The sequence below is a fragment of the Anoplopoma fimbria genome, chromosome 14 (assembly GCF_027596085.1).
Source record: "Anoplopoma fimbria isolate UVic2021 breed Golden Eagle Sablefish chromosome 14, Afim_UVic_2022, whole genome shotgun sequence".
Classification (NCBI taxonomy): Eukaryota; Metazoa; Chordata; class Actinopteri; order Perciformes; family Anoplopomatidae; genus Anoplopoma; species Anoplopoma fimbria.
In genome coordinates this window covers 1,670,986-1,698,923 of record NC_072462.1, presented here as the reverse complement: position 1 = coordinate 1,698,923, position 27,938 = coordinate 1,670,986, and the positions used below count along the sequence as shown (strand labels likewise).

Here is a 27,938-nt window from a genome sequence, read left to right as displayed (position 1 = left end):
AAATAAGAAAAATAAAATAAAATTAAGATACATTCTATTTTATTTAATCTTATTTAATATAATTTTATTGTATTTAATTTATTTTATTTATCTTATTTTTTTTTATTTTTTTTTTTTTATTTAATCTTATTTTATTGTATTGTATTTTATTTTATCTTATCTTATCTTATTTTATTTATTTTATTTTATTTTATCTTATTTATTTTATTTAATCTTATTTAATTTTTTTTATTTTATTTATCTTATTTTATTTAATCTTATTTTATTTTATTTTATTTTATTTTATTTTATTTTATTTTATTTTATTTTATTTTATTTTATTTTATTTTATTTTATTTTATTTTATTTTATTTTATCTTATTTTATTTAATCTTATTTAATTTAATTTAATTTAATTTAATTTTTATTTTAATTTTATTTTATTTTATTTTATTTAATCTTATTTTATTGTATTGTATTGTATTTTATTTTCAGACGCTCATAAGGGAGGAGCTGGGAACGCGGAGCTTTAGAGGAGGGTCGTGAACGCAACGTGACGTCAGAGTCCTGCGACGCACATGTGAGCGCAGTGAGGCGCAGAGATGGCTGCCGACAGACTCCAGTTCCATGAAATGGGTTTAGACGACCGTCTCCTGAAGGTAACGAACCTCTGACGCCTTCAGTTACTGTTCAGGACGATGTGATGAGACTTTTGATGACTTTGTTAAAGAATAAAAACCGAAGAGAAGCGACGGAAACACACGAAGAGTTCCTCACGTGTATCTTCAATTAACACAGACGTGACGAGAATAACACCGAAAAACAACAAAACAACAACATAACCTTGTGTTTAAATCCATACTGGAGGTTATGTCTTTGTCAGGGTTACATTTAAACCCAAGAGAGTGTAAAAAGTACAATATATACCACAATATATACCTCTGAGATGTAGTACAGTTAAAAGTACAATATATACCTCTGAGATGTAGTAAAAAGTACAATATTTACCTCTGAGATGTAGTAAAAAGTACAATATTTACCTCTGAGATGTAGTAAAAAGTACAATATTTACCTCTGAGATGTAGTAAAAAGTACAATATTTACCTCTGAGATAGTAAAAAGTACAATATATACCTCTGAGATGTAGTAAAAAGTACAATATTTACCTCTGAGATGTAGTAAAAAGTACAATATATACCTCTGAGATGTAGTAAAAAGTACAATATCTACCTCTGAGATGTAGTAAAAAGTACAATATATACCTCTGAGATGTAGTAAAAAGTACAATATTTACCTCTGAGGTGTAGTACAGTAAAAAGTACAATATTTACCTCTGAGATGTAGTAAAAAGTACAATATTTACCTCTGAGATAGTAAAAAGTACAATATATACCTCTGAGATGTAGTAAAAAGTACAATATTTACCTCTGAGATGTAGTAAAAAGTACAATATTTACCTCTGAGATGTAGTAAAAAGTACAATATTTACCTCTGAGATGTAGTAAAAAAAAAGTACCTCTGAGATAGTAAAAAGTACAATATATACCTCTGAGATGTAGTAAAAAGTACAATATTTACCTCTGAGATGTAGTAAAAAGTACAATATTTACCTCTGAGATGTAGTAAAAAGTACAATATTTACCTCTGAGATGTAGTACAATAAAAAGTACAATATATACCTCTGAGATAGTAAAAAGTACAATATATACCTCTGACATGTAGTACAATAAGAAGTACAATATATACCTCTGACATGTAGTACAATAAGAAGTACAATATATACCTCTGAGATGTAGTAAAAAGTACAATATTTACCTATGAGATGTAGTACAATAATGAGATGTAGTGGAGTAGAAGCATAAAATGGAAATACTTAAGTACAATTATGTAAACATTTCCTTCCAGTATTTGAGTAAATGTACTCTGAAATATTCCACTTCTCCAAAGTTTAATGCTATGAAACTGATGTTACTATAAATAGCAACTTAAAGTGTTTCACCAAATTCTGTTACCTGATTTGGTACTTTTAAAAAACTTTTTAATAGTACTTTATCACATAATTTAGTGTTACTAAAATAATGTTTACTCCATAGTATTTATATACGATCACAAATGTCGATAACTGCACCGTTAATTAAATTTATTTACTGTACACCTTTAAAATAATTTTCTAAAAACGCATACATTTGCATTAACTACATTTACATATTTTTTTATGTCAAAGCTGATGAAGTCTCTGTATTAAAAACAAATATATATATATTTATATTTTAAAAAAATGATATAATCCCTTCTTGTCGTGGTTCAGGCGGTTGCAGATCTGGGTTGGTCCCAGCCGACCCTGATCCAGGAGAAGGCGATCCCTCTGGCCCTGGAGGGGAAAGACCTGCTGGCTCGAGCTCGGACCGGATCAGGGAAGACCGCCGCCTACGCTGTCCCCGTCATCCAGCGCATCCTCGCCTCCAAACAGGTGAGAGAATAAAATACTTATACCATCCAGATGTTCTTCATCCTCCTCATCCTCCCCACCGCTCACTGTTTGTTTGTTTGTTTGTTTGTTTGTTTGTTTGTTTGTCTTCAGAGCGTTCGTGAGCAGGATGTGAGAGCTCTGATCCTGGTCCCGACCAAAGAACTGGGTCAGCAGGTCCAGAACATGATCAGACAGTTAACGGCGTTCTGCTCCAGAGACGTCCGAGTGGCCGACATCACCGGGAAGGCCGACCTGTCTGCACAGAGGTCAGTACACACATATAGTAATATAAATATAATATATATTTATATTACTAAGTAAAACAAGTATTTGTATTTATAAACAGTCAATACATATAAATATATATGTATATTTCACCACCAAAAACCTGTATTTGTGTGTATAATTAGTATAAAAAAAATACATTTGTGTATACATATATGTATTTGTGTATGTATGTATATATTTCACGAACTAAATCATATTTGTGTGTGTGTATACATACATACACACATACATACATACATCAAAAAACATGTATATGTGTGAATATATGTACATTTTACTAAATTATACATCTATTTGTGTGTATATTCAGTCCATATGTATTTATTTCATTCACTTAAAACATGTTTTTGTACATGTGTGTGTGTGTGTGTATGTATATATATATATATATGTATGTATGTATGTATGTATGTATGTATGTATATATATATATATATGTATGTATATATATATGTATGTATATATATATGTATGTATATATATATGTATATATATATATGTGTATGTATGTGTGTGTGTGTGTGTGTGTGTGTGTATATATGTATGTATGTATGTATGTATATATATATATATATATATATATATATATATAGTTCACTGAAACATGTATTTCTGTGTGTATATACAGTCCATATGTACATTTAACTAAATAAAGCAAGTATCAGTGTGTATATATTGACGTATTTGTGTTTTATCAGGCCCATCCTGATGGAGAAGCCTGACGTGGTCGTGGGGACGCCGTCCCGTGTGCTGGCCCACCTCACCGCTCAGAACCTGGTCCTGAATTCGTCTCTGGAGACCCTGGTGGTGGACGAGGCCGACCTGCTCTTCTCTTTTGGCTTCGAGGCCGACCTGAAGAGTCTGTTGTGGTGAGAACCATAATGTTGTTAAATATGATTTAATGCAGCTGCAGCAGAACAGAAGTCGCCGCCTGTATTTCACCAGTAAAATGAATCCGTTCTGTGTTTGTCGTGTTTAACAGTCATCTACCGAAGATCTACCAGTCGTTCCTGATGTCGGCTACGTTCACCGAGGACGTCCAGGCCTTAAAGGAGCTGCTGCTGCACAACCCGGTAAGGTCCCGTTCACATCCACGGTGTCTCTGTGGAGCAGCTGTTTGTCCTCTCACCTGGTTCTGTGTCCTCTCACCTGGTTCTGTGTCCTCCTCTCACCTGGTTCTGTGTCCTCTCACCTGGTTCTGTGTCCTCCTCTCACCTGGTTCTGTGTCCTCTCACCTGGTTCTGTGTCCTCCTCTCACCTGGTTCTGTGTCCTCTCACCTGGTTCTGTGTCCTCTCAGGTGATCCTGAAGCTCCAGGGCTCTCAGCTGCCCGACAGCAGCCAGCTGCAGCAGTACAGCATCAAGTGTGAGGAGGAGGACAAGTTCCTGCTGGTCTACACGCTGCTGAAGCTGCGTCTGGTTCAGGGGAAGACGCTGGTGTTTGTGGGCGCCGTGGACCGGAGCTACAGACTCAAACTGTTCCTGGAGCAGTTTGGGATCCCCGCCTGCGTGCTCAACTCTGAGCTGCCCGTCCAGTCCAGGTGAGAGAGGAGGGGGAGTAGGTTTTACTTTAAAGTGACTTTTATCTGGTCCTGAACCAGTCTCAGTTTAGTCCTGATCCTCTATAGACCTCCATCAGTAAACAGACCATCAGAGAGAAGATCTCTGTTTCTATAAAGTTATTCTTAAAGCTCGTCATCGGAGCCACCGGGTCGGATTCTGATGAAACCAGATGAACTCATGCAGAAACTCCTTGTATGTAAGATAAGATAAGATAAGATAAGATAATCCTTTATTAGTCCTGCAGTTGGTAAATTTGTAGGATTACAGCAGCAGAGAAGAGACATAAGTAAAAAACAAGATCAAACAAGTATTTGTAAATAAGTATTTACACAGTAAAGAATATTAAATAAGTTTTAAAAAAGTAAGAAAAAATCCACAATAACTAAAATAAAATATTATATATACAGACAGAATAATTATTGTATTATATTTTCACAGTATTGGTACTTTTGCTTCACTAAAATATCTGAATACTTCTTCCTCTAACGTGCTATAGTGAAATATATTTTTTAAAACTCTGGAAAGTTTCCATTTATTTTAATGACATTCAGTAATACAGGAAACTTGTTGTTTAAGTATTTAAAGATCGTTTTCTGGCTCCGTCGTGCTTTAGTTCATGTCAGAAGAGTTTTTCAGAACGTATCAAACGACTACAACAATGTGCAGCACGACATTTATGACACAACAAGAAAAAAGACTCATAAAGATCCAAAGTTAAGGATAATGGGCTTATTGGTTGCGTAACTTTGTTTAAGTCTTGATCCAAGTGAACGTGTCCAGCACCAACACGCCGCCCTGAAGGTTTCCAAATCAAGAAAGACAGTTTCTTTGACCTTAAATGGACTCTCTCTGCAGGGAGAGAGTCCATGAGTGGCTTCTAAATGTCAGGAAATGACCTTTTAATCACAGAGGTCATCCTCTTATAGAGTAAAATATTAAATACATATCCGTGATCCATTCAAACAAAATGCTTTCTTCTTGCCGAAAGCAACGAATTATCCATCAATTTAAATTCCTAGGAGGTTACACGTCTTTTAAAGGATAGGCCGAGCAAAGAAAAAAGTCCAGGGTCTTCTTTTGTTTTAGCTTTAATTAGAAAAATACAGTTCAGCTTTTTTTGAATCGGTTATTTCATTTCAATACGTCCCTTTTTAGAAAAGCCTTTGTATAAAATTCCTGCTCCCGGTCTGCTTTGAACTTGTGTTTATTGTGTATTTACTGTCTTTTGTACCTTTTTTTTCTTTACACGCTTTCATGCTTTATGTTTTGTTTTAATTTATTTGTTTTCTTTCTTGTCTGCAATTAAATACATTTTACTTGACTTACTTTTTAGCGTTATGTGTGTGTATGTATGTTATATTCAGCACAGATAAAGTATGATATGTACATCATGGTAACAAACTCTTTACAGCAGATTATTGATCCCCTGTTCTTTCTGTTCTCAGGTGTCACATCATCACTCAGTTCAACCAGGGTTTCTATGACTACATCATCGCCACAGATGAAGAGAGTCTGGCTGATCCCACAGCTGCTGCTCAGGCAGCGGCCGGCAAAGGGAAGAAGAAGAAGAAGAACTCTGAGAGAGGAGGAGGAAAGTGAGTCAAAGGAGAATATTCAAGTTTTTATTCGGTTCAATTAAAAAAGAAAAAGAAAAAAAATCATCTGGAAGTTGATCAGATTGGTCTTTCAGAAGTTTGACACCCGAGAGGTGAATCTGATGAAGAACATCTCTGTGTTTTTGATGTTTAGAATCGGTTTGTATGAGGTTCTTCTACACAGTCAGAGTATTACTACAGTAAATCGAGCAATCAATGTACTTCTGTGGACGTATTTTAGACACCTAAAAGAATCAATATCAGTTTAAGTGAACGCTATATTTAGAATATTTTCACCTCTTTAATTCGCTGTCAGACAGACCTTTATGAGGAGGAACTAAAGCTGTTTTATCCACCAGACTCCATTGAGAAAAACAGTCATTTTACCTCACAGAACACGGGAGTTTCTGATTTATCGCTGACTTGATTGGTTAGTTTGTTTGTGTTTTTGTGTGTCTTTGGTGAATCTGAACTAACCCTTTAAAACACCGAAGTCACACAACAACACAAACAAACTAACAGATGGAGGCAGCAGTAGACCAGCAACTCCCGTGTTCTGAGAGGTAAAAGTCTGGTAGCTTAAAAGAGAGCACAGATAACGGCTAATGCAAACCCTCCTCAGAGCATCCAAAATCAGGACATAAATACATTCAGACTGCAGCTGCAAATTCAATGAAACCTGCAGAGAACATTTGATTTGCACCATTTTTGGGGATAAAGCAGATTTTCTTCCATTACCTGCACAAACGCAACCCTAAGGTATTGATACGCGTCCTGTCTGGAGTCTGTAGATGTTTGCTGACGTGTTACTGATGTTTTTTAAAGGAAGGACAAAGAGTACGGAGTCGCCAGAGGTGTCGACTTCCAAAACATTGCCAATGTCATCAACTTTGATTTCCCCACAACTGTTGAGTCGTACATCCACCGAGTCGGAAGGTGAGAAGAGTTTCAGTTCAGGCTCATTTTCACAGCTTCATCTCTTAATGAATGTCCGTCTAATTGTTTTGTTCTTTTGTAGAACGGCGAGAGCAGACAACCCCGGCACCGCTCTGTCCTTCACCTCTCACACTGAGCTGGAGCTGCTGTTAGAGGTGGAGGAGGCGCTCACAGGAGGTAAAATAAACTAAAATACAACGATGGTGAATCCACAACTGAAACTCTGAGATGTTAACATAGAGAGCTGAACTTTGAGCTGTGTTTTGTGTGAAGTAAATCTTTACCTCCACACAAAATCAGCTGGTTAGTGTTTCTAATTCTGCAAAATGTTGCTTTCCATCCTGTCTCATGTTCACTCCTCTAACGATGCACGTAACAAAATGACGAATATAAAGAGCTAAATTGTCTAATTTATCCATCAATATTTAATATGATTTATAGACAAATTTCATCAGTTTTAGTGCACAAATGAGCATTTTTATTAATCTTTTATGTTATTTATTAAGGCCACTAGAAAGCACTTCAGTCATAGTTTAAATAGATAATATTTTAACAATGAAGTGAAGGTTTAAATGTTTAATCCTGACCTCTATGATAGCTGCTAATGAGCAAGGCACCAGTGTCATTAGAGCAGTAAACAGTATTTAATCCTCATCGTATAAAGGAAATACTCATGTTGATGTATAACATTACATGTTTGTTATTTTTAGATAACGCTGACTCTGGTCTGAAACCTTACGAGTTCAAGATGGAGGAGATCGAAGGCTTCAGGTACAGATGTAGGGTGAGTATCCTCATCATCGCATCTGAGACGGGACTAAAGGATTTATACGTTTGTAGAAAACATAAACGAGGCTTTAAAGTGGCTTCAGTTTATTAAACATTTGGTGGATTGTCCGTTTTGTGTGCAGGACGCCATGCGTTCAGTGACGAAGCAGGCGGTGAGAGAGGCCAGACTGAAGGAGATCAAACAGGAGCTGCTCAACTCCGAGAAACTCAAGGTGAGTCGCTCCGTCACACACAGACATAGAGGAGGAAGCGTGTTTGTGGACGTTTTGTGATTGGTCGTCTTCTCTGCCGTCTCTCAGACGTATTTCGAGGACAACCCCAGAGACCTGCAGCTGCTCCGACACGACAAAGACCTCCATCCAGCCGTCATCAAGCCTCACCTGAGGAACGTCCCCGAGTACCTCAGTAAGACACACCAGCACCGAAACACACCGACAGTACCACAAGTAGAAGTACTCATCATGCAGATTCATATATATTATATTTTATTCATATTTAGTATTAATAATCTGAATCTGCAAAGTAACTAAATAAATGTAGTGCTGTAAAATAAACAATATTTGCCTCCAAGTTCTAGTGGAGTAGAAGTATAAAGTACCATAAAATGCTCCTCAAATGTGTACTAAAGTACTTGATTAAATGTACTTGGTTGTCCATAATTCATAACTCATCATCTTCTCTGATTTCCTTCAGTTCCTGAGACGCTGAAGGGCGCCGTGAATCCGCTGTCGAGCCGGAGGAAGAAGAAGAAGCTCAAACCAAAACCAGACGGAGTCGTCAAGACCAGTTTCAAGGTGAGAAGAAGAAAACGTTACTACAATACAAAACCCCGTCTGCTGTCTGCAGAATAAAGCTCGGGTTTAGTTGTTCTGAGTAATTGAATACAATTATAATAAATAAGATTAAAAAAATATATATATTAATAAAACAATAATCCTGGTTTAATGCACGACATAACACATCCTCTTATCATTAAAATATATATTTTACAATTTAATACCAGTGGCTGAGAATAGTTTTAAATGTGTTTTTATTTGGAAAGTGCCCGCCCCTTTACCAAAGCGTTTCCACTGAGGCCTCTCAGAGGATTCTGTGTAACAAACCTGTAAAAGAACCTTTAAAAGAGATTTTGTTACAAACCAAACCTCTGGTGAAAATGAACCGAATTAACGAAACAGCTAACTGCTGTCTCATCAGAGAAGACGCTGAGATATTCAGAGGTTTTCATCGTACCTGGACTAGAACATACTTTCAGCATCTTTCTGAGAAGATTATCAAACATGAAAGCAGCAGGACAACGTGTTAAACTGGGCTAAAGCCAGATTATCACAGGTGTTTAACTGTGTGGGAAATAAGAAATGGCACAATTATTGTCATGTTTCTGGTTGTGCATCCATGCAAAGAATTTGTTCTTTTACACCTTAAAACGCTACTAAAATAAATATGATAATAATCTGAATATATCTGGGCTCATTACAGGCTCTGGGATCTGTTTTCTGACTTCTTAAAGGCCAAATTATTAATAAAATAATTGAGGAATTCCATAATAGTTGCAGCCCGATATGTAACGCATCTTTCTAGTCTACTTCATGTTTGTGTTGATGTTTATTACAGAGAATAACATCTGAGAGAGTCGTAACTGATTTCCTTTAATCTCTTGTAGAAGAACATCCAGGGGAAGAACCCTCTGAAGAGTTTCCGATACAGCGGAACGAGGAACCGGAAAGGAAAAGCCGGCCAGTCATAACTGCATCTGCAGAACTCATGAATGTGGATCAGTCCTGGATCTTTATACTGAGAGGACGGTTCTGTCTCCACAGGACAAAATATAAACTGAACGGACTCTGGATGAAAAGGTCTGTTAAAGATGTATGGACAACGGACGGAATGGACTTTATGTGAACTTTGGAACAAGAGGAAAATGCAAGAAACGTCAGTGTGAAGTTACAACATGTTAAAACGTATGTGGAGGAATACAGTATCTGTATTATGTTATTTCTAATGCATCTGTTGTGGAAACCTTGAAAATGTTTGTTAAAATAAAACTACTTCTTCCCAAACGTTGAGTATTTTTGATTTGATACGTTGATGTTTAGCAGGTTTAATCTTTAGCATTTGCTAATGTTGCTAATTAGCAGTAAACAAAGCTGAGGCTGATGGGAATGTTATAAGTTTTGCAGGATTTTGATCCTAAACTAAAACAGGATGCCATTAGCAGCCATTTTGAGAAATTTGCAACCAACTCTTGTCAGTGGCAACCACTTTAACGTGAAAAATGAGGGCAGCAACGTCCTGAAAGAAAGCATCCCCTGCTTTATGGTCTGTTTGACTCTAAATGGAGCATCATTTACTAAATGAACATCATGCTGTATTGAAGAAGACTTGAAACTAGAGATTGAGACCATAAACTCATGTTTACAATGTTTACTGAGGGAATAAATCAAGAGAGAAGTAGAGTCATTTTCTCATAGACTTCTATACAACCAGAGGAGTCGCCCCCTGGTGGACAGGAGAGAGAATGCAGCTTTAAGACGCACCCGTGGTGCTAAAGTAGCCTAAAGGTTTTTTAATTGCTACCTTTTCTCTGTCCTCTCAGCTTCATCTTGAATCAATAATATTCTCGTATATGGCCATTAAAACACAGACTAAGTTCATTTAGAAAAACACTTCATTTACTCAAATGCATTCAGCAGAACATTAAATCAGTTTAACTGAGGCCAGCAATCGCACCGTAAAGCCATTAAAGAATCATAAAGATATACATACATTGTATTGGAGAAATACAAAATGATATGTTTTTGTTGTATTATGCTGTATATTGTTTTTTTTGAGCAAATTCACATCTGTATAGTCTCTGCTCAGCAGAAACTTTGTGTTCCAGATCAATTCTCTGTCAAGAACTTTCTTAAAAACATATTTCTCTTATGGACGTTCCCTTAAATTCACATTCATCTCCGTTCGCAGAGACTACGTTTACATGCACACTCATATTCCTCTATTATTCCAAATATGACAATGTTCAGAATTAGATTTTGTTCAATTTTGTTCGGCGACCTTTAAGAGAAGGTGTTTGAAGGAAAGAAAGAGGGAGGCTGAGTTCACACGGTCCAACAAGTCCTCCACCTCTGGAACACTTTGATAAAAAAATATATTTAGACTTTTTTTTTGTCTTTTTCAGAAAAGGGCAAAAAACTGAATATTTGGTGCATGTAAACATAGTCAATGTTTACCCAACAAGTTGAAACTCTGTGAACTAAATAATGAACTTTGTGTTCTGTTTTCTTTTAAAGCTGTGATGTTGGTTAGTAAAGGTCTTAGAGAGAACGTAGTAATCAATCAATAGTGTATTCAAAGGCATAGTCCTGCGTGGGCACCGAGTCAAAGATGACGCTATCGAACGGGTTCTCCGTCATCCAACTGTCCACCGGGAACCAGGAGTCGTACCAGGAAGTGGTTCTCTCGGTCTTGGGTATTGTCGTGGGAGCTGTAGTAGTTGTTGTTGTGGTTGTAGTTGTTGTAGTTGTAGTAGTTGAAGTGGTGCTGAGACCTCCTCTTAATCTCTGCTGACGTAGTCGCCGTAAACGCATGATCCGGAGCCTCCGGAGTCGCTCTGCTTTCTGGGCGACCAAGTGGCTGTCGACGGTGGTGGCCGCCGGGATGCTCGCCGGCGTCGTTTTCACCACGTTGACTTTGGGAACCAGCCGGATGGGCCTCCCGCCGTTGAGCGCCATGATCTGCTTGATGCGGTCCCAGTTGGACTTGGCTAAGGTGAAGCTGCAGGAGGTGGCCCCGGAGTCGTAGCCCACCATGCACAGTCTGGTCTGAGGGGTGTAGCCGTCGGCCTTGGCGCTCACCCTGAACTCTCCGGGGTTCAGCAGCCGCCAGTAATCCCCACCTACAGCTGAGATATATGACATCCTTCAATCCACTTTTAATGCTGTGACTGACTGAGAGGCACCACAGCGCTACTAGTGGCCAAATATATATTGCATCGGTAGTGGATCAGCACTACCATTGAAAATGAATGGAAACGGTTTAGGGCGTTTTAGCTAAAGAATCCCCGGGTGCCGAGACAGTCGGCAGCTGAAATTCTTAACCAAAAAGATGTATTTTTCTCATCTGAAATGCAAATAATCTTTGTTGGTGTAGCAAACTTACCGGTTTTGACGTCATGCCGTATTCCCTCCACAGATATGGTGGCATTAGGCACCGGGGTTCCATCCACGTCTCTCACTACACCTTTAATACCTCGATTTACCTGAACAGGAAACATTATTTCAGTTCCAACCCAAGTATAGTTGGACACAACAGCTATAGGCAGGACTTTAAAGCCACTATGTATATGATTATAGCGTTATTCTAATGGAATATGTTTTGGTTTGTAGAACAATTGATGACTGGTTGAGTCTGTGGATTGTTTCATGTGCCAGTGAGATATCTGAGTTTAAAGAGTCATCGGATGCAAAAACACTGCACAGAAGTTTATAAAACTACTAGGGATGCCCCGAAACACAGTTCTCAATTAGTAAAGACACAGTAATCAATAAGGTCCGGAGTTAATGTTTCTGCTATCGGTCCTTTAGACGTTATTGAGTTAGATCTCACTTTAAACCATCAAAAACTCTGAACGTTATCCTTCTTACTTTGTTATAGTAATTTATAGGTTTTTTTTGGATTGATTTCAGATTTTCTCATTAAAAGGAAATAAAAGATTGTATTTTTATTGATTTAAACAAATCTTGTCATTAGTAGTTTTAATTATTTTTTCTAGGCTGCTTAGAGGTATTGAAAAAAGGTCATTATTCTACTCTAATATCAATTTTATATTAATGTAAAAACATCTCCTACAAACACTTTTATTGATTAGCTGTTTACAATGTAACATTATCAGAGATCATAGACTAGAAAGCATAAATGATGTCCTGATCTCATATTTTACTGATTACACCAATATTTACAATGTTTACTGAGGGAATAAATCAAGAGAGAAGTAGAGTCATTTTCTCATAGACTTCTATACAACCAGAGGAGTCGCCCCCTGGTGGACAGGAGAGATAATGCAGGTTTAGGACTCTTCAGCATCGGCTTCACTTTTCAGAACTGGAGATTGGCTCTTAGCCGACAGCGCCACTCTCCATATGAAGAACAAAACAGCAAAAACCTTTTTTTCTATCTCTACATTTTTTGGGTTCTCGGTTCTCACCTGCTCGATGAAGGACAGCAGAGACTCGCGGTTGTTCTCCCACTCAAGAGGAAGCTCACTCTCATGGGGGAACTTGTCACAGCCCAAGAAGATGGACAGCTCGAAGCAGTTGGTGTGCAGGTAGCTGAAGTCGTTCATACCTGTGGGAGGGGAAGACGGACTGGATCAGTTCACTTACACCTGGTGGTGTACCTGATTCACTGTCTTCTATCCTTTTTATGACCTCTTTGCTCCCTCTGTGCCAACACTTACTGCCCACCACCGGATCCCAGCTGGCCCTGTTGACGATGCCCTGACCCCCGGTGATGTCGTCTCCGTTGCAGGAGCCCCGGTAGGTCTCGGTCATGGTGAGGTGGCTGTGTGCGTACGACATGGCCAACCACCGAAACATGGAGTCGTCCGGCGTTTCCCTCAGAGATCCTTCGTTCTGCCGCTGAATGCGAGCCCACGTCTCCTCGTTCATCTCGCCGTTGCCTCTCCAACGTCGGCTATCGATTGACTTTAACAGCATCAAAGGGATTAAAGGGTTATTATCTGGCTGATGAGATCATATATATGTTTCATTTGGTTCTAGACTTACAGAAATCGATGGACGCTGCATGTCAAAAGGGTACGCCACCAGTTTTTCTCCTCCTTGTAGATTTGCTCCAAGTACAAATGGGGTGCGTTCCATCCAGGAAATTATAGATTTGGTCTCCGTAGCGAGCTGTGAAAGCAAGAAGCAGATAAATGTTTCTAGTAGTTAAGGATCATAATTGGTAAAAGGGCGATTTGGTGGCATTAACTGGGGTGATTTTTGCTCCTGTCACATTTTTCTCGCTGTGTTCTTGATTTTCACTGAAATATAAAAGTCCTGCTCCTCTATGGAAACAGAACAATCATGACTAGAAGTAGAGAGAACTCAAACATGTCTTTAGTGCAGAATAACACAGTTATAATGACATAAATCATGAAAAAGAAAAAAAACGCAAGTTGAGTTCTTTGATCATTTATTTTACAAAAATTGGAAAACACTGGAATCTATATATATATTTCCAAGTGTCTACATTTTACTAATGTGAAAAAAATGGAGGCTCTACATGTTATATATATTGAGCTATTTATATTTTTACAACCCCTCCTTACATCCTCTCCTCTCCTCTCTGCTCTGTGTTCAGCAGCCAACAGTTCACTTAAAATTTCACAGATTTTTTGTCACATGACTGGTGGTCTCAGATGAATCAATCATGTCTTCATAGTTGAACTGAGGAGCTCAGAATTGAATGTTTTTTACAGAATCTGGTTAAAACAAACGATCTATTTGTGGCAAGATTTTAAATGAGACATGTAGAATAAAATGTTTTTGAGGAAAATCACAATTTAAGCTTAGTTTCGGTTACTTTATCTGTGTTCAACACATATGATGTGTTCAAGGTCCGTGAGAAAGATGACAATCTGATGAGTATGTTTTGGCGTTTGTTTAAAGATAACGTGGGTTTTTGTGGGTTCAGCTGGGTTTTAAAAACAAACTCACAGAGCCGTTAAGGAAGTTCTCTGGGAGGGGGATGTGATGATTGGGTACGAAGCGAGGGACCCAGCCTCTGTCCTCGGCTCCCCACAGGATGCTGTTGAGGTCTGGAAAGTTCTGGAAGATGTCGTATCCTTCTTCGGTCCAGTGGCCCAGAGCCCAGTTCCCCATCTCCGAGCCCTGGAGGACAAGAAGGAGGAAGACCACGTTAAAGGAGGTGCAGATATTTGAGTAAGACGTCTTGGATGATCTTCCAGATAAGAAAACAGGATGCCCATATTCTAAAAAACTTTCTCCTTGCAGCTGGTTTCTCAGACAGCCTGAACTTAGTTTCCTCTCACAGTAGTGAATCCTCAAGTGTTATGTAAGTATTCACAGATAAAATAACTATAAACATGTATGTGGATTATTTAAGAAGGACAATTAGTTTTGAGATGCTTTAGAAACAGGAGGTCCTAAAAATCTTCATTTCAGTAAATATTTTGAAGCCAAATTAAATAGTTTACAGGATATTGAACCTTTGTTTCTTTATAATACATTAAATACAATGCTTGTACAAAGGCAATAAAGTAGTTAATGAATATGAGATATTAGTTTACAGGTAATAACAATCCCTTTTTTGCATAGTGGTTAGTTTAGTCTGCAGGTAATTCTTTCTCCATCGTACCATCTCGTAGGCCAGCTCGTAAGCATCGGGGTTGAGCGAAGGCACCAGGTGTATCCTCACTCCGTCCACCAGGCGGCGCACTCTGGGGTTGTCGTCTTTGTACTCCTTGCACAGAAACTGCATCAGCAGGAGGAGGAGCTCCCGACCCAGGGCCTCGTTTCCGTGGAGACCGGCTGTGTACCGAAATTCAGGTTCACCTAGAAGCAGAGGGGAACAAATAATGACCATTACACATCAGGACAGGCCACGTCCACGTTCTCTAATCTTCTGTCTGTGTCGTACCCGTCTCGTGCTCTCCGGGGTTGTCGGAGATCTCCATGGCGTACATCTTCAGGCCCTGAGAGCTTTTACCGATGTTGTAGATCCTGGTGATGTTGGGACACTCTTCGTTTATCACCTTCATCATCTGGAAGAGAAACAAAAAAATCTGTGACATCGTTCTTTGTAGAATAATAATAACAGTTTATCTTTTATCAGTGAGAATCAGGCGTCAACTTCTATGAAGTGAAGTCAAACCTTCCTGTGTTAAAGCTGCATTCTCTCTCCTGTCCACCAGGGGGCGACTCCTCTGGTTGTATAGAAGTCTATGAGAAAATGACTCTACTTCTCTCTTGATTTATTCCCTCAGTAAACATTGTAAACATGAGTTTATGGTCTCAATCTCTAGTTTCAAGTCTTCTTCAATACAGCATGATGTTCATTTAGTAAATGATGCTCCATTTAGAGTCAAACAGACCATAAAGCAGGGGATGCTTTAGGGCGGGGCTACACACTGATTGACAGGTCTCTTCCGGAGCCATATAGGCCGTCTCTACGTCAAAATATGGTAACTTATGTTCACTGGTTGCAATAAAACCAAGATGGCGAAGTTTAGGCTTCAAAACATCCGTACACAAACCAATGAGTGACTATGTCCACTTCTTATTAACAGTCTGTGGTCAGAACTGGAAACAGACCTGTCTCATCTCCTTGTAGTTGTGGTGTCTGAAGTCCAGCTCGTCTGACGGGTTGACTTCGTTCTCACTGCGGTAGCTGCCTGAAAGAAGCAAAATGCTGAAAGAAGACTAGATTTGAATCGCCGTTAATACTGTGTATCGTTCTAGTGTAAAGCTGCTAGTTATGGGAAATAACAAAGATTGAAGAAGTACTTGAATCTTTTACTTAAAGGGAGAGGGTGTACGGTTTAGTGACATCTAGTGGTGAGGTTGCAGATTACAACCAACTGAAACTTCTCCGCTCACTCCTTCCTTTTTAAACGTGTAGAGAACTGGTAGTAACTCAACTCTCTTCCCTCCTCCTCTCAACCAGTAATCCGTAACCAGTAGACCAGTGGTTCTGTGTATATGTACTCACTGGGGAGTTGACAGGCCAGGACCTCGGCTCGGAGACACAAGCTGCCGTTCCAGCTCTGCGGCAGGATGCGGATGTAACGCGCCACCACGGGAACCGCGAACTGACCCATCACCGGAGTGTTCTTGTCCACGTTCCCGTAGAACAACTGCAGGAGAGGAGGGAAAGTAAAGCTGTTTATTTGTATACAAATATATATATATATTTCTCTCTCTCTCTCTCTCTCTCTCTCTCTCTCTCTCTCTCTCTATATATATATATATATATATATATATATATATATATATATCCAGAGAAAGGATAAACATAATACATAACTTGATCCTGAGTCCACAAAAGCAATGGAGTTGTAGTCACATGGTCAGTGGCCTTATGTGAGCCTTTAATTGTTTTATTAAATACCAGTTTGTTATCTGTATAAGTTATATGAGGAGGTGGTGAGTTTCAAGCTGTTATTGAACGTTAGATAACTGTGCATTTGAGGAGGTTTTGGTCTTGGGGTTGGAGGTGTCATGTGACCTGAGCTAGCATTCATGTGTTTTTGTACCTGGTTGTCTGATTAAATACTACAGTTTGGAAAAACATGAGAAAGCTATAGTGGAGGTACGTTTTAAACTGAGAACCATGACAGGTGAGAGTGCATTTATGGTATATTTCTTCTTATTGAGCACTTGAGTCCCAATCTGGTAGCTCAGGTTTGAACTATTCCATTCCATTATCTTTTTGCCAGTAACACTCATTGTCTTTTTGATTGATTCATGAACCCAGCTGATATTGATCAAAGACAGGTCGCCAGACTAGCGCAGGACTGACATCACTCACCCTCACATCCACTTCTATTGGCAATTTAGAGTCTTCAATTAAGTTGAATGGACAGTGTTGCAGGTGACAAAAGACCAAGGACTGTAATATCGGACAAATAATAGAGGATGTTAAATAAGTGAAGAACTTTCCAGCCTTTATTATGCCCCTTCCCATTTTAGTCACAATGCCGTGAAATGTAATCCATCTATTGTGATCTGTTATTCGTTATTGTTTGATTTCCACTCACCCATTCAGCGTAGCCGTCGTGAAGTGTAGTCCAGTCACGGCTGTCGTTACTGAAGGCCACAAAGTAGGACGACACGAAATCCTCACTGGGGAGAAAAATGTATTCATTATTCCATATTATTACTGACGTGTATGGAAGCTGAATTCTGCACTTTCTCTCAGCTCTACACTGCATTTTAGCATCTTTCATTTCATTGTTTTGGTTTTACAACCAACATTTTTACTGTTTTGGTTCAGTCTCATCATGCTGGCTGCTGAGTTTTTTTAGACAGAAAAATCTGATAATCCACAGTTCTCTACCTGCTCATCATCAAACAGCAGACAGATTCATTTAGAGACTAGCTGGTGGACATAATGGATCATTTAAGATAAGATAAGATAAAATAAGATAAAATAAGATAATCCTTTAGTAGTCCCGCAGCGGGGAAATTTACAGGATTACAGCAGCAGAAAGGATAGTGCAAACAAGAGACATAAGTAAAAACAAGATCAAAACAAATCACAATAACTAAAATATTATATACACAGACAGAATAATTATATATAATATATATTATAATAATTTAGCAGCTAAAAACACAGGCATTTCTTTCACTTTATAAAGTGATGACAGTTTGCATTTTTTTCATATAGCCTCTAGAATAATACCAATGTTTTAAAATGGTCCTCGTTCCCCTTTATATTTATATCCTTGTTGTGTTTTCAGCTCGTTTTGCTGCCCCCTAGTGGCCATAGAAAATGATAATTGAAAATGAATGCAGGTTGTTAGAATTCTGACATTTACTAAGACTAAAATATGAGAAAATATCTACTCCTATCTCATAATTTGCCGTAACATTTCAAATGAGCTTCCATGGTTTCCATAAAAGTGACATACAGACAGTAACATCGCTGCGTTTGTTTTCTGAAGTGGGGTTTAGACTCACATTTGCTCTGAGTTTCTTCCCTGGGTGATGACCCCGGTGAACTCCACCTCTCGGCGGGCGTCGACCTCGTACCAGTGGTTGCTCTCTTCTGACTCTGCACACCAGGCGCCGCCGTACAGGTCGTCCTCGTTATCAGAGCCCTGCACACCAACGCAGCTTAGTTGATGCTTCGAGAGCAGGTTCGTATATATTTAGAAGTTGTACTAGTTGAGTTTCGTGTCTACCTGCATGTTGAGTCGACCCCTCTGAGCCGTGAAGCCGTGGTGAGACTGAGAGGAGGCCAGCAGCTGGTCGTCCTCCACCCGGTGGGACTCCAGGCCCAGAGGAGGACACTCTGAGACGGGAATCAAACACAAACAGGATGTCTGAAGCTCCAGAAACACTCTGATTCAAAACACACTTCACTGGCTTCATTCCAGAGAGCAGCTGTTAGACGTTTCTTTTTAATGAGACGCAGTAAAAGTTGTTGTTAAATACAATGTAGTAGTTAAAAAGAGGATTAGTGGATTTACTAATGAACAGTTGTGGAAGAAGTATTCAGATCCTTTACTTTAAGAAGTATGTAGTTTTCACTGGACAGGAAAAGGTTAAAAAAACTGTCATCTGAAAAGTAACTCTGTCAGACAAATGTAGTAAAAAGTACAACATTTACCTCTCATAAGTAGTGAAGTAAAAAGTACAATATGTACCTCTGAGATGTAGTACAGTAAAAATGATTAATAATAATTGTACTTCTGTGAAGGGATGTAGATGTACAAAAGAAAACAGAGAGTGGAAAGTACCTCTAATTTGTATTTAAATACAATCTTTCAAAAGCCAAACCCTCACAAATCTGTCTTTCATTTCAGGATTTAAAAACATATTTTAGTACTTTTCTTACTTTTTGGTTCCACAGGAACTGAGATCTGCTTCAGCCGCTCCTCTTCCTCCTCCTCCCACTTCTTCCTCAGCCGCTCGGCTTCACAGTGTAACGAGAAAACAACGTGTCAGAACAATGGACCTCGCTCTCCAGCCAAACACCAAATAGTTCCACATGTTCCTCTAGTGCACCTTCATCTCCACTCGTACATTCCTCATGTGTTCAAAACAAATGTGGGTCCGTTTAGACTGGTTGACTTTATGTCTTCAAGGCTGTCTGTGCAGAAAACAGTCTGGATTTCAGAGTAGATTTCTGCAACTTTTCATTTGATTTTACAGGAAAATGTTGTTTAATACTTTAACAAACTGATCTTCTTGGTTCCTCCCTCTTGGCCTCTTGATATCCGCAGCTGGTTTATGAGCTTTATATAATAATCCACATTCTTCCTCCCACTTCTATCTCCTCTAGCTTTTTTTCTTATCACTGAAACTAAACCACTGAAGAATTATGGTTTTAGGAAAACTGGTGTTATTCTACATTTTTCTTATTGTCAACAAATCCCAAACCAACAATGTGTTAGTCTGTCTCTCAATAAACCCATTTGTTTCTAAATTAATGTTTAAAAACACAAATGTAAAGTTTTATGTGTAAAAAAAGTATCTGTAATCTCCTAAAATAGCTGCTCGCTGTAGTTTTAATCAAACAAACAAGAGGAAATGTTGCATTTGTTTGGGACTATTTTCTGCGGCGGATTAATCCACACGATTTCCAGACAAAATTTCAAATCAAAAACCTTTTTCTGCCTTTTCTTTTCGTGCTCTCTCCTCCTCCTCTTCCTGTTTCTTAGCGGCCACTGTGAAGAGAGATTCAGAACAACTCATCTCATTGCAATGATCAATAACACACTCTGTTATTGATAGGAAGAACTATTGATTATGAACGTACAGTCAGCGTAATCGTACTCTTCGTACCACGGGACGACATACGGGGAGCCGGTGGTTTCCTCTGAAACACATCAAATATATGATTACAGACTTTTCTTTATTCTATGATGACCCGAAAATGACATGACTTTACTGTAATGCAGCCTTTAAAACTAGGAAAAGACAACACTTATGTTATGTTACGAAATCTATTCTCAAATCACAATATCCATATAATATTGATATATTGTCCAGCCGTACAGAGACTAATATCTTCTGTATATGTGGGAGATAATCTTAGTTCTTGGCCAATATTGCTGCAAAATAATTAAAGTAAAATAAAATGTATAAACTAAAATAAAGTGCGTAAATAGCAACACTTTTTACCCAGTAAAATGTGCATCTAAAACACAATAAAAAAGAAAATTATATATTTACAAATGAGCAAACAAGCATACTCTGGTATATAGTTATTGGTAGCTGTTATTATTTTAGCAAACTTAGCAAGTTTGGTTAACTCTTTTATATCTTAAGTGTTTATCTATCAATAAATATATAAATCCTGTAACACCATTTAACTAGTTTATCCCATTTGTAAAAAAATAAGAAAAGTAGATATATAAAGATCCTGCAGTCAAACTTTAAGTACAAGATGTTGGAGCATAAACACATAAATATCTCTTTCTCTTCATGACCACCAGTCCTGAATTTAGAGAAATTAGTTTGTACATTTAAAATTAAAATGTAACCTGGATTGATCGAATCAAAAATAGGATAAGCAACATTAATTATATATATTTTTTTAATCTTACAAATCAATTTTGCTTGATATTAACCACTTTTATTCAGTATATAAGTTTATCTTTCTCTCTTTAGATGGACCTAAAAATATGTTATGTGCATTTTTGCAATTCTAACTTTTATTATCCATTATTTAAAACAATAAAAATAAGGGTTACCTGGTATATACATGATGACCTCAGTAGTTGTGTCTTGTTTATCAGGATATCTACGACGCGTCATGTCTGTGAAGAACAAAACACATACTGTATTATTAAAACATTATAAAAAATAATATACATTATATTATAACAGTGAAATCTCTGCCATCAAACTCACTAAAGAAACTTCAAATTGATCAGCACAGAAGTGCATCGTCAACATAGAGGGAATAAATCTGCATGAACACATTTCCTTCTTTGGGATTCCTCCTTTAAAGTCTTTGTTATTTACCCTGTAGTCTCTTTATTCGCTTGTTCAACACATCTTAATAATAAATACAAATATTCTGTTACAAGTTAAAGTCTTGCATTTAAAATCTTACTTAAGTAAAATTATAGAAGTATTTGCATAAAAACATACTTAAAGCACCAAAAGTAAAAGTATTCATTGTGCAGAATAATCTTTATTTTAATTACTGGATTATAACTATTGATGCATTATTCTGTTCATCACTTTAATGTTGCTGCTGGTAAAGGTGGTTTTGATTTTAGCTCATTTATTTACTTTATCTTAGAGGCCACTGTGAAGAGAGACTTTATTTATTTTGTGAATTTTACCCTAAGGATCAGTAACGTTTTAGCTTAATCGATAATAATATTTTTATATTATTATTAATAATATTCTTTACTGTGTTATTTCTTATTTACCTATTCATAAAACTTGTTTTAATCTTGTTTTTTACTAATGTCTCTTGTTTGTACTTTCCACTCTGCTGCTGTAATCCTGCAAATGACCTCGCTGTGGGACTAATAAAGGATTATTTTATCTATTTTAATTTACTTTATTTTATCCTAATCCATCATAATTTATCTGTTGATAATTTTTTTTTATCATTAATCTGATTTAAATAAAAGTAGCTGTTTTTATTTTAACAAATTTAGTAAATTCGGTTTACTCTTTGATATATTTAGTATTCAATTTTATATATAAATATATAATAATATTATCATATTATATAATGAATATGAATCTGCAATAAACTTCAGTTATTAAAATATTTTCCTCTGAAATGTGTAGTATAAAGTAGCAGAAAATGAAAACATTCAATTAAAGTAAAGTACCTCAAAGTACCTCTATGTTGTTTTAATGTGTCTTCGCTCTGCTTTTCTAACATTAATGACTATATATTTTTTAACAAGCTCTAAAAACCGCTTCAGTGACCCGTTAAAGTCTCACCCAGGTCCGGCTCGACAGGCTCTTCCACTCCGGGTCCGTTTGGGTTCACAGGTGGAATCACTGTGAGGATCAACTTAAAGAGTTAAAAACACATATAAATCAAGAATATTCTCTGATTTCCTTTTAAAATATTGATTATAATCTTACATTTGTCCCAGCCCAGTTCAATGAGCAGCCGCTCCTCCTCCTCGTCCAGAGGACTCTTGATGTCCGGCTGCGTTGTGGTCGTCGTCACCTTTGGTTTCTTGGTGGCTTTGGGCCCCTTCGGCTTCTTGGTGGGTTTTGGTGCTTTGGGTTTTTTGGTGGGCTTCGGGGCTTTTGGCTTCTTGGTGGGTTTAGGGGTTCTCTGCTTCTTCGCTTTGGCTTCTTTATCTGCTGCTTTCTTTGCTCTGGCTTCAAAACGATGAAAACATTCCGTTAGTTGAAGCCAGTAAACATGAAGACGCTGTTCTGCTTCTTTAAACATTTTATTAGACGGTTATGTGAAGATTAATTCTCGTCTTTTTGTCTTCACATTTTACAGAAAGTCTTACTGTAGCTATAAAACAAGTCACAGCTACAGACACATAAACGCAGCAGGAGCTGGTTCTTAGAGAGAAGTTGTCCGGGTCATTGGTTTGTTTTGGTCCGAGACCAAACGAGAAACAGTTGTTCCTTTGACAGTCAACACTGTACAGAGAACATGACGGAATAGTTATGTAAGAGTTTGATCTGACGGCAGGGCGAGAGGAAGGGTCATGGTCACATTCTGTCCTCGCTTTAAAATTAATGTAATTACATGTTCAACATTTTTGGTATATGGTTAGCCTAGCTTAGCATAAAGACTTACACAGTTACACAGCTAGCCTGGCTCCGTTTAAACACATCTTAACTTCTTTTAATAATCTGGAAAGTTATAGAATTCTTCATTGTGGAACATTTGAACTTCAGTTTAAGACTTAAAAATATTCTTCTTGAAAATGATAAACCCTTACGACTCAATTCACAATACACTCTTAGAAATGAAGGTGATAACCAGAACCATATAGGGTTCTTCGGCTTGTCCCCATATGAGAACACTTTTTGTCTACCAGAATCCTGGTAGAACCTTTCATAAAGATTCCACCTTGAACCCTTTCAGAAGGTTCAATCTAGAACCAAACATAGGGGGTTTAGAACCCCCTCTAAAGGTTCTATCCAGAAACCTTCCACCTTCCAAGGGTGCTACTAAGAACCTATGCAATCAGCTCTACCAAAAGCCCTTTTATATTCCAAGGGTTTAATCTAGAACAGGTGGTTCTACCGAGAAGTCTTTTATATTCTAAGGGTTTTATCCCTGTAGGCCCTTCAGGAAGAACTCTTCAAAGCTCTTTTCTTTAAGAGTACAGGCCTCATCTTTAAATCATGAGAAGAGAGAATTTGTGCTGTAAAGGAATGTTGCTGACCTTTTTTGCTTCCATTTTCACATCACCTTATTTTATCATTTGATGAGTTATCCGTTTGATAAATCACAGCTTTGTTTATGTAAATACATCCACATGTTAAATACTTTATAAATGAGACCAACTATACATTGTGGTGGAGTCCCAGACTTGGAGATGGAGGTGTTGTCAGAACCTTCAGTCAGCTCAGCGTGGCGTTACACCTCCTCAACCGCCTGATGACAAACTGATTAAAGACTCTAAAGATGTTTGTTAGATGTTAACTACATTGAATATTACAGAGAGGAGACCTCCAGTGTCTTAAATCCACCGTCGTTATGTAACCGTCATCAGATACAGAAGGCGGCTTGTTTTCTTCAGCTAGACGTGTTTCCTGATGTTCCACAAGTCCTTGAACACATCATCCCCCTCACTGCCAACCCATTACTCACCCCCGCTGTACCAGCAGCCACTTTTCATTACTGTCTGAGACTGAGCTCAGAAACAGGAGACATCATGTAATGTTTGCTCCAGGTCCAGTGTTCAGACCTCAAGGCTTGTTTTGGTTCTCCAGACACAAATAGTTTCTCTGCCAAATTAATAATGGTGACATTTTTTCCTGGTAATTTCCCTTTTAAATAACGGCACCTTTGTTTGGAATCCCAAAATCGAATTTAAGAACTAAATATCAATTTAAAAGTTGTTGAGATATTTCAGTTTGGACCAAAGTTATTGATTGACCGACTGACAAATATGAAAAAATATGTATATAATACTTATATATAAGTACAGCAACACATGTCAATGTACGCAATCATCCAGATCAAAATAAACTTCAGTCTTCACAGGAAACTACTTTGTTAGAAAGAAAAGATGGTGAAATACTTAGTTAGGTTTAGTTAAAGATGGTGAAATACTTAGTTAGGTTTAGTTAAAGATGGTGAAATACTTAGTTAGGTTTAGTTAAAGATGGTGAAACTAACAGCAGTCTGCTTGCAGAAAGATCTCTGCTCTCTTTATACTTCCTTGTTTAGGATTACGTGGATAACATACAAAATAATTTTGTAGGATATCTGCAAATTATATTGAAACAAACTGTGTTTAAACAGCTCAATACAAACTAATTGCACAGAAACATTGTTAACATTTGAGCAGATTAGTACTGGTTGTAGTCTGCTGTGTGTACTGTGCTTAATGGGAGTTTGGGTTTGGTGGGGGTAATTTCCAGTCATGCATACAGTAAATATAATGAAAGTAAACAGAAGATAACAGCAATTATGCCTTAAAAGACTGCAAAAATTGCTTAAAATCTGATTGTGAAACTTGGCTGGAACAGATAATGCATGCTCAGCAAAGCCTTCAAACTAAAAGAATGTTTTGGGTCTCAGGTTCAGTTAATTATGGCCTTCTTTATGAAACATAAATCAGCCACACATGACAAGCTCTGACCGCTAAGTCTTGTGGTTTTTGCTTCAAGCAGTGGAAAAAATGGTAGTGGAAATATTTCTGCTGTTGCTCAAACTTTGTGTTTTTTTAACAGACGTGTCTTTACTCAGAGACATAATGGAGGCTCAGACGCCGTAGAATCTGGTTCTGCAGAAAACAAGCCACTAAAAACTTGTGTCAGCAGCGATGCCAAGAAAAGCTCAGACCACCAGCTGCACGTTTTCTGCCCCGTCATCTCTGAATAGCTATATTCTGGCTCTTAATGCAATTTCTTTGAGCATATGGAGGATCTGTGGATGAGTTCAGAGCGACAGCTGGAGCTCCAGATAACAGAGCTCAGACCAAATGTTTTCCTGCCTCAGAAGATTGATTGCAGCCTTTTCCTGTCTGTGTATCTGGCTGCAAGCTCGGATGACTCCAGGCCAGGAAAGGTCAAGAAAGATCTGCACGTTTACGCCTGAGGATTCTTAAATTCAAACGTCATCTCAGCAGAAGACTCAGTCGTACCTTGGCTCCTTCTTACCTGCCTCAATTTCCTCAGGTGTCTTCTTCTTCTTTGGTTTCGTTCTCTCCTCTTCCACCACTTCAGCGGGCTCGTCTGACATTTGGACACCTTCTTCTTCTTCCTCCCGCTGTCTCCCGTTCTGCACAAGTCCTCGGGTTTCTCTCACTTGAATCGGACCTCTGGAGAGTTTGTTCTGCTCCGAATCATCTCGAGCACCGACCAGAACGCAGCTCAGGGTCAAACCCAGACAGACGACCAGCACCTCAGCCCTCATTACTCCGAATGTAAAACACAACGCAGACTTGGAGAGAAAGAGCAGACGTCCTCTCTGGATCTCAAACAATCTGTAAAAAAAACTCTGGAGTCTCAAACTAACATCTGACCTACAGAAGCACAGATTCAGCTTCCTGTTGAGGTCCCAACGAAGACATGAAAGGGGTTGTGTTCTGCAGAGAACAAAAGGATGAGCTCACGGAGGTCTGGAGAGCTTCCTCCTCCTCCTCCTCTGAAGTACGACTCAGCGTGGAGAGAGAGAGGGAGAAAATGTTGTGAGCTGGAGGTTTTAAAGCCTTCTGATCGCGCTGGAGAGGAGGATCTGTCTGGAGGGGATTCTCTGCAGCAAGCAGCAGAGCAACACACCTCCTCCTCCTCCTCCTCCTCCTCCTCCTCCTCCTCCTCCTCCTCCTCCTCCTCACAGTCACATCTCTCCCTCATGGCCCTTCACCCCCTTTTCCCCTCACCCATCTCTGAGCAGAGGGGAGGAGCATCTGCCACATGTGACATTCCTACGAGAGAGGGAGAAAAGAGAAAGAAGGAACTTTAAAGAAAGACCTTTTAATCTGCTTTTTGATTTGAACTCATTGTTAGATGATAGAAAACATGCATTGAAACACATTTAAAACAAGCTGAGGATCCAACATTAGAAACTCATATGCAGTGTATTTATATATATCATCAGATATAATAAGTCAATATGAGGCTGTAAACAATGTGAGAACAATACAGCAACAGATTTAGTTGTTTTCTTGGATAGTTGTACAAACCTTCGGTAGTTTAAAGCAAATGGAACTTTTGAAATATGAAATACCAAGTTGAATTCAAAATTCTTGAGTCATATTTTAAAGTAATATCTAGAAGAAAAAGAGGTATTACACAACATTTCTTTGACTCAACACAGTCAGAAGAACTGTTCCCAGATGTGAGGACTAAAGTATCATGTTATAAAGTGAGTCGACATTCTTTAATAGATGATCGACGAGATTAGTTAAGACAATAAGACAGTAAAAGACATTAAACATTCTACTATTATGCACTCATACAGAATACAACAGGTTTTATGAGATTAGAAGAACAAGAATAAAAGTTGAATACTTAAGTACGAATTTGAGGTACTACATCTCTGTGGAAAATACTTTTACTACACTACATTTACTAGTAGTTACTTTAAAGATGATTACATGCAAAACATGAAGAGCTGATTGAAAGAATTGCTTTTACAAATGATTTTAATAGCTAATCTAATATATTATCATATATTATATAACACTTTCAAAAAAGGACTTTTACTTGTATGGAGTATTTTTTACAGCTTCTCTGCAGGAACAAACCTTCTTTTAGAGTATTTTTTCCAAATCTCTACTGACGGTTAAATGTTGTCATCAAACAGAAAACTTAATCCACTCTGTAATATAATAAATACACTTTTTTTTCTAGAATAAACATCAATAATTCCCGTTGCCTGACTGTAGACTCTTAGTCTCTGGTTCTGATGTAAATAACGATGACAATGGCTTCAGAAATGTGCAGTGTCATAAAGTGATCATAACACCCCAACACACCATGACTCATATCAACAAAGCAGAATAACAACAGCTGTATCATCTGGGATCAAAATCTGCTCAGATTCTTTTGAGACATTGTGCAGTTAAATTATTATCCAGTAGGAAGTATTAAGACCCTTTACTGCAGTAAAAGTAGTAATACCACACTGTGAAAATACTCAAATACAAGTAAAAGTCCTGCAGTCAAAACCATAAGTATGTTAAAGTATGTAGTGAAGTAAAAAGTATAACATTTACCTCTTAGATGTAGTACAGTAAAAAGTACAATATTTACCTCTGGGATAAGTAAAAGTAGCATTAATACTCAGTTAAGTTAAGTACAAGTACCTTGAATTTGTACTAAAGTACATGAGTACTTCGTGTTATTCCACTTCTGGTTTAAAGATGTGAATTCCTGCATGAAAAGACAAAAAGATTTTTTTTCTGTTTGTCGTGTTTTAACAAGCGGAGTTCTTGGAAAACAT

At 37.9% G+C, this 27,938-nt stretch overlaps 2 protein-coding genes across 2 annotated transcripts; one reads left to right on the top strand and one right to left on the bottom strand.

The window, feature by feature from the left end:
• Nucleotides 1-526: 526 nt before the first annotated feature.
• On the top strand, nt 527-9,685 carry ddx56 (DEAD (Asp-Glu-Ala-Asp) box helicase 56). Its single transcript, XM_054612142.1, has 14 exons — nt 527-638; nt 2,288-2,449; nt 2,561-2,715; nt 3,436-3,606; nt 3,720-3,810; nt 4,036-4,277; nt 5,745-5,894; nt 6,720-6,830; nt 6,913-7,007; nt 7,541-7,614; nt 7,742-7,831; nt 7,919-8,024; nt 8,313-8,413; nt 9,283-9,685. Exons 1-14 carry the CDS (start codon nt 582-584, stop codon nt 9,364-9,366), a joined length of 1,689 nt encoding a protein of 562 aa, XP_054468117.1. The 5' UTR covers nt 527-581; the 3' UTR covers nt 9,367-9,685.
• A 376-nt stretch (nt 9,686-10,061) lies between these two features.
• aebp1a (AE binding protein 1a) lies at nt 10,062-26,252 on the bottom strand. Its single transcript, XM_054612141.1, has 20 exons — nt 25,652-26,252; nt 22,430-22,675; nt 22,283-22,342; nt 21,064-21,129; nt 20,127-20,186; nt 19,975-20,034; nt 19,203-19,280; nt 18,547-18,656; nt 18,323-18,462; nt 17,398-17,482; nt 16,350-16,494; nt 15,953-16,032; nt 15,279-15,402; nt 14,997-15,193; nt 14,336-14,509; nt 13,403-13,528; nt 13,075-13,321; nt 12,823-12,962; nt 11,778-11,877; nt 10,062-11,520 (listed from the first exon to the last, which is right to left on the bottom strand). Exons 1-20 carry the CDS (start codon nt 25,905-25,907, stop codon nt 10,952-10,954), a joined length of 3,063 nt encoding a protein of 1,020 aa, XP_054468116.1. The 5' UTR covers nt 25,908-26,252; the 3' UTR covers nt 10,062-10,951.
• Nucleotides 26,253-27,938: the final 1,686 nt, after the last annotated feature.